Genomic DNA, 13,571 nt, shown 5'->3' on the forward strand with positions numbered 1-13,571 from the left:
AACTGTACAATCCTCCCAAATTATAGACTTAGTTCACTGGACCAGTAACTATCTAGTGATGTAGGGTACTGTACGTTCATGTAACAACAGGGAGAGGACACCTTAATGGTTTTTGACCTTATATTTTGCCTGGGGGGAAATAACTGATGAATATACTCTGTTCCATTCATGTTTATAGTGTGCATGGAATTTATCACTTTATTATCTTTATAGTTTCTAGATTTTACAGTGCAATTTCTTCAGTGTCTTTATTTTCTATGTCCATATATACCAGGGCGCAAGGCATATAATATGTAGAGAAGGACACTCGTCCTCTATAAAAAATTAAAAAAACGCGAGAAAAAGCGTGACAGATAATAGCGGACAGACTAAATGATAGTCTAAAAATATACATTTATGAACTACTGCTCTTAAATGAAACCATTCAATGTGTCACTTGTCATTTGCAAAAACGAACACCTGTACACTTTGCATTAAAAGCGAGTAGTGGAAGTTAATATGACTTAGGAAATTAATATTTTAGCCAATGAGAGAGAGGGAGGAACAGAGTGAAAGAGATATTTACGCTTCATATTCTAGCGTTATAGAAAATGGATCTTCATGGTAAATTTCCTGAGTAACATTATCTTCTGCTTACTTTTAAGGCAAAGAGTACAATTGTTAATTTGTGCAAATGATCAGTAGCCTAATCATTGAATGGTAGGAGTATGACGGTTTCACTGAATCTCCACTCATTTGCACCTATTTCCTTGCAACGTCATTCTGTGTTTGCAGCAATATCATCCCTGGCCTTCACCTGCTTCCTGTTGGCCTCTTGTTATTTTGTTATTACAAATGTGAGCTTTCTCTACTGTTCAACACATTGCAAGTCACTCCGGATGAATGCGTCAGCTAAATGCCAAAATTGTAAATGCAAATAAAAACCGGTATCAGCACTACGACATGAACAGCATTTGATTAGGCTACTGCAGAGAGCAGCTGGGCCTTTGTGTGAGTGCTTTAAGGGGGATGGGGTGTCCGAAGGGGCTCTCCATTTAGAAACATCTGTTTAAGTAAATATAACATTTAGGATTTAAAATGAGATTCCCCATTTGTATCTTCACACGATTCATCTATCTCCTGAAGGTGTTCTCCATACCATTCTTATTCTCCAGCTTTTAGGCAAAGCTTTTAGGTGTGTGTGTGTGTGTGTGTGTGTGTGTGTGTGTGTGTGTGTGCGTGCGTGCGTGCGTGCGTGCGTGCGGGCATGTTGGCGTGCGTGCGTGTGCAAGGCCATGCAGAGCTCAGTTGGACATCAAATAAAAGTCCCACTCTCCAGGGACTAGGGAGTGTGTGTGTGTGTGTGGGTGTGAAAGACTGACATATGGAGAGATGCACACAGGCCTAGCCACAGCATGTCATTGAGGATATGTTATCTGGGGAAGAATGGTATCTGGGTTTGCTGCTGTTATTATTAGTATTATTATTATCATCATATGTTTCCTCAGTCAGAGACACAGTGACATGTTTTTTCTGTCTGACCATCACCTTCCTACTTCTTCTTTCCTCTGGCTCTAAACCTTTTCTGTGGAGGATTCTGTTGACCTGTGACCCTTATGTTTTCACGCTGACTACACTGGAGTTTTCCTGTGGGTAGTATAAAATCAGATGTAATGATAGGTTGTCTTTTAGGAGTTTTGCTCATGAGGAAAGATTAGGAAGAACATATCTATTGCAGAGGTCATATATAATAAAAGTATTATATAAAATGTATACTTATATTAGATGTATAGCCTACTTATATTAGATGCTGACATTAAATAGTCTACTCTGTCATTATTGCGAACAGCAACAGTGTTTGTTTACAGCAGTGGTGGAGTTGCTCCAGTGGGGCGGTGTGTGGCAGAGCTCTCCGCAAATCAGCATCGAGCTTTCCCCTCGGGAGGCGGCCCTATCAGCCAATCGGCGTCTACCTTCCTCAGCGCTGTGAGAAGTTAGCAGTCGGCTGGCAGATTGGTCCGTAGCCACGATGGATGCAATACCATGCCTTCTGTTTGTCCTCCTGTTCGGGACACTGATACAAGAACATACCGGTAAGAGCTTGAAGTGTGTACATCTTAAGTTGTGTCGTGTGTTTGTCGGAAGTAACGGCCCCGGGTCGGACCAGCTTCGCCGGGAAAGCTCTTTGTTCAAGAATCGTGAAAAAGCACAGTGAGTGAGTGTAACTAAGATGGCGCAGGTCGGCGGCCAGCCTGCTGTTGCTGCTGCATGTCTGAGGAATGTTTATTGTCTGAGGAATGTTTATTGTCTGGAGAGGAGGGAGCAGCTACAAGTCACTCACACCGGGCTTACCCAGGCGGACTGTAGCCGGGACCAGCCTCTGGACCGCGGCTCAGCTTTGGGCCCGTCCGGAGGAACAGTACTCTGCAGGTCCTCCGCTCAACAAAGTTGGCAGTAAGCAGCAGCATCACTAGCGTTAGGTTAACCGTAGAGGTTTGCTTTGTTGTGCAGCAGCGGCAGCGGCTCTTCTTGTTCATATACCGTGTGGCTAGTAGCTTCTCCCGGGGCTGAGCGGGCTTCACAGCCTCTGTCTCATATGTCTCTCTTTCTCTTTTCTAGACACAGGGGCATCCTGCTCAGCGAGTAAAGTGGGCGATTAAACTTCTGACTTTTCTCGAGTTAATAGTCCGCCCCCTGTCTAACTAGCTGGTTTGTTATTGAGCTGTTGCCAGTGTTAACTGGTGGCAGTGTAATGCCTGCTGCCTGTAACACACAGTTTTCTTTCAACATGTTGTTTCCTTAAGGTTGTGTGTGTGTGTGTGTGTGTGTGTGTGTGTGTGTGTGTGTGTCACTACAGTCTCTCTGAGGGAGGACACCATCTCTTCTCCATCCTCCCAGTCTAACAATAATACAGCTAAACTTGCCATTTCGATCTGGGTGCTTACGGTTCCTGATAAGCAGGATTGAATTACCTGCAAGATTTGCGAGTTTGGATTCGGCATTCCTAGCTCCTCCTGATCAGAGAATGGCCCGGACACACCGCTGCTACCATCCATGCTTTTATTCTCGTATTCATTTTAGCAGCTGGGACTGCGTGCCTTTTTTGTTCCAGTGGTCAGCAGATTTCCTCATATGTACCAACAGCAGATCGTGTTTTTCCTATTGACTTACAGACTCACCGCTTCCTTTGTGTGCCATTCCTTTGTGTGGAGCGAGAAAGGGAGTGCATGCTTTTCAGTCAGCAGATCTCATCAGGACCTCCCCATGCCGAAAGCAGCGTTGTGTCCTCAGATACCCCATGGCTGCCTCAGACGCAGCTGACTGCTGCTTATTAAATTGATATGTTGGCTCGAGGACAGGCAAGACGGGAGGGAATCCCGCTTTCTTTGTCCATCAACAGGATAGTCATGGCTGGCTCCACGCTCGGAGCTCCACCAGTTACTTCAGAAGAGAATCCAAAACGTGAGATGCAGATAATGTGAACATGGCATCGTGCACCGGCACACAGCTCATATATGTGACATGAATACCATTTTAGATTGAATATACATTCGCAGAAGCATTGATAGGAATCAGTGACACCGTCACGTCGCTGTTCAGTGTTCAGCACCACACCCCTGCATCACACACACAGCCCAGTGCTGGCAGTGGGCTGAATTGGGAGGTGTCACTATTACTCTTAGCCTCCTCCGGCCTGATTGGCTCTGTCACCAGTGTGCCCCCCCTCCCTTTCAGCTGCCCCCTTTAGGCCCAGGAAGTGAATGGCCACGTTTAGCTGGAGTGGCTTGTCTGAAGAATGACTGTTGTGTCAGCACTCTCAATCAAATGCAAGCCACTGTCAAGTAGAGAAGGAGCAGATCCAATATGGCTATCTGGTGCTGATACCGCCATCAGCGATCCACGTACCGATCCAGATTCCATAATCTGGTGGTGGAGAATGTCCCCCTGGCCTGTTGAAACAAGCGTCATTAGAACGGTGTGATTGGTTTAAAGCCCAGAACCTCGGCGAGGAGAGTCCGACTCTAGGGCCCCTAAATCACACGTTACTCCCGGCTGTGTTTTCACACTTCAACTATTCAATGTCGGACACAAACCCACCTCTGGTCTCATCTTTTATTACTGATCAAATCCATTTCTGTGCATATAAAGTGGTGCTCATAAGTTTATGAACCAATGCTAAAGTTGACATAAAAGAGGAATTAAAAAAAAAAGAGGAAAAATCCAACCTTTAAGGACACCAATTGTCTTTTGTGAATGAATAACGTATTGTAAATAAATAAATGTTCTTCCTTAAAATACAGTGGGCATAAGTAAGTACACGTACATGTTAAATTCCCATAGAGGCAGGCAGATGTTTATTTTTAAAGGGCAGATATTTCATGGATCCAGGATACTATGCATCCTGATAAAGTTCCCTTGGCCTTTGGAATTAAAATAGCCCCACATCATCACATACCCTTCACCATACCTAGAGATTGGCATGGGGTACTTTCTCTCAATGCAAATCAAACCAGCTATTAGGCTAACTGAAATAAAACGATAATGTCTGCTCAACCTACACTTCAAATTCATTGCTTTGTAAATTTTTTTTATTTTTTTAAAATATTTTATTTAACCAGGTCTCGAATTGGAACAGAAGAAAAGTGGATCGGTGCATCTCTCTGTGCTCCAGGGTGCTCTACTGGTGTATGAGATTCCTGAAATAACTGAATTCTGGGAGATATATCCTACAGTGTGTTCCACTTTCACACTGCATAGTATACACTGTGTGAAGGCGTCCCCGTGTTTTGGCACTTTTGAATGCAAAAAATGAACAAGAAGTAACATAAGGCATGTGCTGAAACTGCGTCATTGGAATCCACTTCTCATTTTAATGAAGCTGTGTCTGAAAAAGCTCATCCCGTGATTTTTCAAGACGTGTTCTTCTATTTGCAGAGCTGTTTCCCATGTGTCCACACGTTTTCACAGTTTTCCGATCTCAGCAGCTCCTCTGTTGTTATTCAGAGGGTACTTGTAGGGACTGAGGGGATAGAGATCCACTTCGAGTTGAGAACTGGGCCGCGTTCAGCCCTGACAAAACGTAGCAACACATTTTTTTTTTTTTTTTTTTTGAAACCGGGATGCGTGCAACACCCTGCTATGTGCGCAAGCTCTCTGCCTTTTTATTACCACGAGTTTACAGACAGGTCTCTGCTGATTGGGTATCACCTGGGACACAGCCAATAAACAAGAGACACACCCACCAAACCAGAGAAAACAGAACGCAAAGCCGTTTCACACCGTTCAGAGGGAACGTGATGTTCAACAAGAAAACGCTGAACACAGTTTAGAGATTGAACGTGCCCCTGGTGCCCTGGTGCCCTCAAAATGAAAGCCTTCTAATTTGTCATGTACGAGCTGCGTTCCCTCTAAATTCAGATGAGTTCACTAGAATCATGTCGCTGCTATGATCACACGCATCAAAAGGTTAAACCAAACTGATGCATTTCAGGAGAAAATGTGAAGATGTGGAGATGTGCGTATATTGTGGCGTAGCCGAACATCTTGACATCTATTTATCAGCCTTATGGCCCCGGCCTAGCATCAGCTGTCTTGTCTGTATGGAAAGCAGCGGCGCAGATGTTGAATGAAAACATGCAGCTGATGCTGTTATGATCATTCATACAGGTTGTAAATGTCATATCTCAAACCAGATTAAAACACTAATGTACATGTTAACATAGACACAGTGTTGATCATTACGGAGATTAGGGCTGCAGCTATGGATTAGAGTCCAGTATTCCATTCATCATTATATCTATCTGTATTATTGATTAATCGAGTAATCGGATCAGCAATGCTTTAATAAAGAGTAATAGTAAAGTTAAAAAAGAGACCACGAGACATGTCTCTTGAAATGAACAGCTAACCCACTTCTTTAGAGCAACCGCAGGTTATGATGGGATATTTCTCAGCTGTGCTTCCTCTTTTCTGTAGGGTTCAGCAGGTCTGTTGTGGAGTTTTTTAGCTTGATATTTCTTCCTTTCCTCTGCACCATGCCCCACACACACACACACACACACACACACACACACACACCCCTAGGCTGCGGGGGCCATGTTTGTTTGTTTGTGTGTGTGTGTGTGTGTGTGAGCTGCTTGTTTAGCGTTGTTTCCTAGCTCTGTGTGTCCGTACAGCGGAGGAATGCCAGGCATGCGGGTGACCCTGGGCGCCCGTTGTCCCGGCCCAAGGAACCAGGACTAATTTGATTGGTTGTAGCCATGCCAGTGGCCAAACGGATTGAAAAGCAGCAGGGCGTTAATGAATGCACACACACACACACACACACACACACACACACACACACACACACACACACACACACACACACACACACACACACACCCTGCTCTCTGCTGCCGATTCTATTTCTGATTCATGTCAGACGTATTGGTAGTAAATCTCTGTTGGGTCAATCCAGAACTTCTCCAAGTCCATGTCCTTAATCTTCTCCATTTCAAGTGAAAACTACTATAGGTTGAAACGAGCCAAAGAAACATTTCTAACATGGAATTCAGGTCAGTAGTAGCTCCTGAATATTTTACAGTAATCAAATGAATAAAAATGCATATGTTTTTACCCCAACAAATTAAAACAAACAAAGTACAGGCTTATCTGCTAATGTCAGCTACCGACCGCTACCATGAAACCGTCCAGCAAATAGACGGTACCGTAGGGCGATTTAACGTCACCGCTCATTTTACACACTGTTTAACGACAAAACAAAAACGCTGAGTGAACATTACTAGCTACGTTTTTCACATTGGTTTTGAGCGGTATGCACCCCCACTAACCTGTAACATTCATACAGCACGTCGGAGGAATACAGTGTTCTCCTGCAGCGGGGAGTCAGAGGCATGGGACCGTCACCACAGCGTTCGCTAATGTTCACTTCTGGTCTCATTTGGAGAGAGAGAGAGAGAGAGAGAGAGAGAGAGGGTACATAGCGGAACCCCTATTGTGCGTCTGCCCTATTTCTGATACCGTGGCGGCAGAAATTGTACCGTGGCGGGCCGCGCCTGATATATGTGTATGTAAGGGATAATGTAGAGCGAGGCGATTGTTATATAACTGTAATAACTGCGTAACTAACTGCGTAACTAATAACTGTAGTTACTGCGGCCGCAGTAACAGAGAGTTACCAGCGGAAACACTGGTACCAATACAGGTTTCCCTCTCATACTTAACAATATACAGCTGTGTTAATAACAATTAAAACTGTAGACAAATGTGGGGAGTTTGGACCGGCGGCGCTGTGTCTCTCCATGTTGCAGGTGAGCCGGCCGGTGTGTGAGTGAATGGGGGCGGGGCTGTGCGGAGGAGAGATCCAAACACAGGCACGGCTTTCCAGAAGGAATGGGTCATGTAATGCAACATTAAACCATATCGATATAAACGACGTGTGTGTGTGTGTGTGTGTGTGTGTGTGTGTGTGTGTGTGTGTGTGTGTGTGTGTGTGTGTGTGTGTGTGTGTGTGTGTGTGTGTGTGTGTGTGTGTGTGTGTGTGTGTGTGTGTGTGTGTGTGTGTGTGTGTGTGTGTGTGTGTGTGTGTGTGTACGGACCGGAGCAGCCGAGCAGACAGTCAGCCGGTTCAGTCTGAGCGGTGACTCAGCTGCTTCAAACAGCTCTGCCCTCTCTGGATCCATTAACTTCCTCTGGTGCCTCATCCACTGGCCCTACTGCTCTGTGTGTGTGGGTCAGTGTGTGTGTGTGTGCGTGCGTCAGTGCGTGCGTCAGTGTGTGTGCAGTGTAAGACATTACTATTTATTTGATTTAATAGTTTGTAGGCATGGGTTTGGGAGGAGAGAGGGACGCCGCAGTTCCCAGGACCCTTATTATTCACCCCAAATTATCACTTGTGTTTTTCGCTAGAACTGAGTTAAAATCTGATCCAACTGAATCCTTGCGTTTCGGTGTCCTGGGTCTCGCTTGCACCGAGTTAGAAAAGACAACCCAACAATTGCAACACCCTCGTGCGTGCGTGCGTGCGTGTGTGTGCGCGCAGCTGTCTAACCTTTAGATCAAGCTGCTGCATATTTATCAGACAGATGCACTGCCTTCTCCTCCCCTCCCATTCTCAGTCTGTAGGAACAAAACACTGCCTCCGTTTTTATTTCATCTTTTGTGATAAAACTGCTTTTGTCCAAGTGTTCTGCAAAGGATGAAACGCTGTGCTACAACCAGCTTCTCCGTTTTTAATTTAATAATTAAAAACTTAATTTTTATTATTATTATTTAGAGATTCAAAGCACACACACACACACACACACACACACACACACACACACACAGCCTTAGTGACACCGTCAGGTTGATGCATATTGTGGCCTGTCAGGCTCCCAGGCTACCTCTGCACTCCCCGAGCTGGTTTCCTGTCCAAAACTGGCATTTGATGTGATGTTTGCCCAGAGCCAAGGCCAGTGTGCTGTATCTGTTGCAGTTTACAGCCGGCGCTGAGCTTTGGCTCCAGCTCCAGCCTGCAAGGACATACGGTGGAGCCGGCGGATAGCAGCCTTTCTGCTGGGGGGGGGGGGGGTCATCTAGGTCTGTGTGCCCAACACTTAACACAGCGCACATCTGGTATGGACAAAGGGCTGTCCATAATAGAGGTGGTGAGGGTGGGGCAGATGGGCGGGTGGGGCCCTGACCTATGGAAATGACCGTGGGAGCCGAATGAGGAGGAATCAACTCTCATGAAAAGATGTGAGGATGGGAGTTGGGGGGGCCAGCGCAGCGTGGGCTCTAACGTGGCGGTCCATCGCTGTGTGTGTGTGTGTGTGTGTGTGTGTGTGTGTGTGTGTTGCTATATTTAATTCAATTTATTTATAGTATCAAATCATAACAAGAAGTTATCTCGAGACACTTAGAGTAGATACAGATAGAGTAGGTCTAGACCACACTCTGTAATTTACAGAGACACAACAATTTACCATGAGCAAACATTTGGTGTGACAGTGGTGAGGAAAAATGTCCTTTTAGGCAGGAACCCCAGGCTCTTTGTGGGCAGCATCTGTCGCTGCCGGTTTGGACACAGACACTGATACAGATGGAGAGAAAAAATATGATTCATAATCATTATAGCAGTTGGAGTGATGAATGTGGTAGTTATAGTAACAATAAAGATAGTGGAACTTTGACTAGAAATAATAGTCGTAGCAGATCAGGGCAGAGCGGCGCATAGTAGGGCGTATATGTGCTTTCCTTTTGACAGTTACCAAAAATGGTTGTGTTGAACATAAGATATAGTAAACTCCCCATCCATTCATCGTCATTTACACCTCACAGATTTCAGTTAAATGGCTTGTGCAGAAAACAACTTAAATAAAGTTAAAGGAGAATTCTGGTCGCTTTCAACACGTAACTCCGTTTGTAAATTTGGAGTGCTGTCAGTAGCGAGAAAAACGAAAACAACCGGTGCTGCCTACACCGTGTTATCCTCCTGCTAGCGTTAGCACCCAGGAGGCTGAAACCAGGCAGGTTTTAAACGTGTTTTTAGCCTCTTAACATGTTCAAAATGTCATTACTATTGCCTACCCATACCGAAGTTATTCCTTCCGAGTGAACACAGTGAATCTGACTGCAGTAGATGTGAAAGAAATGCATACAAGTTGTGCTAATTCATACCTCTGTTTAATTCCGGTGTTGAGACTGCAAGACGAGTGCTTAGGGACCATCTACAAACTACAACACCGAGCTGTAGTACAACTAGCAGGAGACAAGTTATAATTGAGGTAAGTTTGGAGACACTACCTTATTTAATCATTAAATTAAAGGTGCCCTGCCACACGTATTTCACTACTTTGTGGTGATGTCTGAAGTTCTACCATGGACTCTGTAACATTTTTTGTGGAAATAAATGCCTTGGTTGTTTCAAGCCATTCTAGTTTGGTATAGAAAGCCTGCAAGAAGACTCAGCTCGATTTCTGCCAGTTCTCATTAATATTCAACAAGCTAAGCTGTTTGAATCCGAACAGCTAGCCAATGAGAGCCTGGCTGTCAGCATCCTTTACCCAGCCCAACTGGGTGAGCTCATGAATAGTAATGAGCTCAGGCAACATGATGTCAGACTGACCAGCTTATGTAATTTGCCTGATTTCTCCGCTTATTTCTATTCAGTGGTTAGAGCTGACAGAGGAGGTAGCAGTTCATTTTCACATTTACCACATAATGCAAACACACATGGACCTAACATATTTCAAAAAATACAAGGAAAAATGGTTTTGTGTGTTTTTTAATAAATATTTTGGTATCTTTTTTCGGTGTTGTAGTTTGTAGATAGTCCCTAAGCGTTCGTCTTGCCGTCTCAACACCGGAACTAAACAGAGGTATGAATTAGCAAAACTGTTATGATTCTTTCACATCTACTGCAGTCAGATTCACTGTGTTCACTCGGAAGGAATCACTTCACATGGGTAGGCACTAGTAATGACATTTCGAGAATTTCTTTTTCGTTTTTCTCGCTACTGACAGCACTCCAAATTTACAAACAACAGAGCTAGATGTTGAAATCGACCGGAATTCTCCTTTTAATGAGGGGGAAAGCCTCGCGCCGTTGTGCACCCGCAGTCTGCACAGACAAAGTGCAGCTGTCAGCCAGTCTCTGTCTGTCTGCTGTACGAGAGCTTTACAGATGTACTGTGACCTGACAATGATGGAAAAAGTGGAGGATAAAGCGCAGACTGTGTGCTAGCACTATGCAACGTGTGGCTAATTCTTCCAATACGATTGTCATTTAGCTGACGCTTTTATCCAAAGCGACTTACAATTGTTACATATCAGAGGTCACACACCTCTGGAGCAACTAGGGGTTAAGTGTCTTGCTCAGGGACACATTGGTTGATGTATCGCAGTGGGAATCGAACCCGGGTCTGCCACACCAAAGGCAAGTGACCTATCCACTGCGCCATCACCACCCACATGACGCGTATACAGAGACATTAGGCCAGTGTTTCTGTTGACAGATATGGAGGAGGGTCGGGCAGGAAACCTTCTCCTGCAGCAGCCTCTCCATGCAGAGTCCCAACTGAAGCTCTGGGCCCTTCATAGCCAAAGATATGCAGTGGTGGAGGATGCGCGATTCAGCATATTGTTAAAGCAACGTTACTTAAATTGCGCTATAATATCGACTGACATTTTCAGCAACACAGTGAATCCTGTATTTTCTCTTGCAGAGGCACATGCACATAGAATGAATTATTTTAATTTCAAGTAGAAAAACTATTATTTCCAACAAGAACTGACATAGTTTATGCTGTTGTTTTAAGATTTGACAAAAAAAAGAAAGTGTTTTTGTTCCTTATGTTCTTAGCCAGAAAGTTGTTAAGGCAAACATTTTTCCAAATAAATAAATAAATGAAAAGCATGTTGAAATTAGGGCTGAACGATTAATTGCATTTGCGATAATATCGCGATATGTTAAAACGTGATTTCCTAATCGCTAAGGCTGCGTGTTGGTCTCGATTTGGTGACTCGCGAGAGCAAATCAGTCTGCACTCCGCAGAGAAAGCATCAACTTAGCACGCTAACGCTACACCGTACCTTGAGCTGATCTCTGTCATTCAAAAAATTCTGAGTTGAAGTTTAAATCTTTTACAGCTATTTTAATAAAATGAAGGGTTTTTTAGGGCTCGAGTCCATACATGTAGTTAATGGATACAGGCTCACAGAACTGAAGGCTCGGTTGGCAACGAGCTAGCTCCGATTAGCGGTTAGCTCCGTTATAAAGATATGGGTGGAGGAGCTGCCACTGAGAGGGGTAACAACCAGACTGATAAATGACGGTTAGGGGAGCTTTCACAGCAGCGTGGTCGCGGTGTTTCAACGGTTTTATTAGTACAGTTAATCCCACAGCAAGACCACCAGCAGCTAACGTAACGATAGCCTCTCTGAGCTAGTGCAGTGTTGACGGTGTCATGCACACGGCACGCAACTTCACGAGGGGGAGGGGCTGGAGGCAGCTCCTCTCAGTGCACCGTAAAAAAACTACTTGCGTGTGTGTGTGTATGTAAATATATATATATATATATATATATATATATATATACTATATTTTTAGTTATTTAACTGTCTAGTATGTAATTGTGTGTTGTTCATACTATACAATGATTTATTGTTTGTCTTTGTTGAATAATACAGAAGACAAAGAGCTTAAAAAAATGATTGAATATCGAATCGCAATCGCAATATTTGGGGAAAAAATCGCAATTAGATTATTTTCAAAAATCGTTCAGCCCTAGGTGAAATTGGCAGGGGGGGGCTCTGTACCAAAAAGTTAGTTAAGCACGGGGAACCCACTCAGTTTTCCTGGGACCCACTTAAATGACCACCTATGGGTACTCACTACCTGAAAACCATCAACATCAATGCACTTATACAAATACTTGTAATCCATACATTAGATGGTTATGTCTATATGTAATGCAGCTAATTCTGTGTCCACCTCACAGACACAGCTTAGGCTGCTGGTTCACACGGAAACAGGTGAAGCTGTGTGTCGTGTTTTTCATCAGAAATGCTGCCTTCTAGTTAAAAAAACAAAAACAACCTCACATCCTCCCTGAAGGTTTCAGGATGTACACGATTTTATTCTTGTCAAATGCAGTGAAAGCCTTCGGGTGGTGTACTCTGTTCTTTAGAAAGGCTCCACGTAGGTTAGTATTATTAGAGGAAACATCAAGTGGCAGAAACAAACTAAAATGTAGTCATTAAATATAAAAGGGTCAAAGACAAATAAGGATTTCAAATTTGAAAATAAATGAAAGTGTCAAAAAATGCCAACTGAAGCACTTTCTATTTTTATTGGAGTGTTCTATATACATCTCAACAACAGGAATTTAATTTAGAAATGCAGTTTAATTTTTTTGTGATGAATCGTGATTTATTCCATGAAAAATGTCCTTCCTGGGTAACGGGAATGGATTTAAAAAATATTTAAATGTCTACCTTTTTAGCATATAAATGTTTATGTATATCCATAGTTACAGCTAACCAAACATGCATTGTTCAAAAAAACTAAATTTTTAACACTTTATATGATACAGTATATTTGGGTATTTATAATTAAATGGGCTCATCGTTGGATTTTGGTCAAACAATATTCCATGCCAAAAACAGAAAAATTATGAAAGCTGTCTTAAACTGCTTTACAATAAAGGTTATCAGATTTTTATTGTATACTCAACAAAAAGGAAAACATGACTGTGTAATACCATGAAAATCTGAGTTAAATTACTTGACTGTGTCATTGTTACTCAGGATGACATACCGTTAGCCAGGAATGACATAATGCAAAAATGGCATAAAAGATTAAAGAAATACATATTATTGTATTAATATAATCCAACATTATCAACACAATGCTTGAAAAGTGATAAATACTAATAAACTATTTTCATTAACATGTCCAATCTGGATAACGAGGACATGTCCTGGGTAACAGAAGATCTTCGTTATCCAGGAAGGACAAAAACATGAATTTCCCACCAAAACTCTGTCAAACATGGCATACTAAGCTAAAATATATCTTAACTTCAAAACATTAATGCCATATTTCA

General features: G+C 43.2%; 1 protein-coding gene across 1 annotated transcript in view; it reads left to right on the top strand.

The window, feature by feature from the left end:
- Positions 1-1,971: 1,971 nt before the first annotated feature.
- tgfbr1b (transforming growth factor, beta receptor 1 b) overlaps positions 1,972-13,571 on the top strand; it is a 47,486-nt gene continuing 35,886 nt past the window's right edge. The window contains exon 1 of the mRNA XM_028569164.1: positions 1,972-2,072. Within this exon, the coding sequence (XP_028424965.1) occupies positions 2,009-2,072 (64 nt within the window). The 5' untranslated portion in view covers positions 1,972-2,008. The remainder of the gene's footprint in view (positions 2,073-13,571) is intronic.

This window comes from Perca flavescens, chromosome 22 (assembly GCF_004354835.1).
Source record: "Perca flavescens isolate YP-PL-M2 chromosome 22, PFLA_1.0, whole genome shotgun sequence".
Lineage (NCBI taxonomy): Eukaryota > Metazoa > Chordata > Actinopteri > Perciformes > Percidae > Perca > Perca flavescens.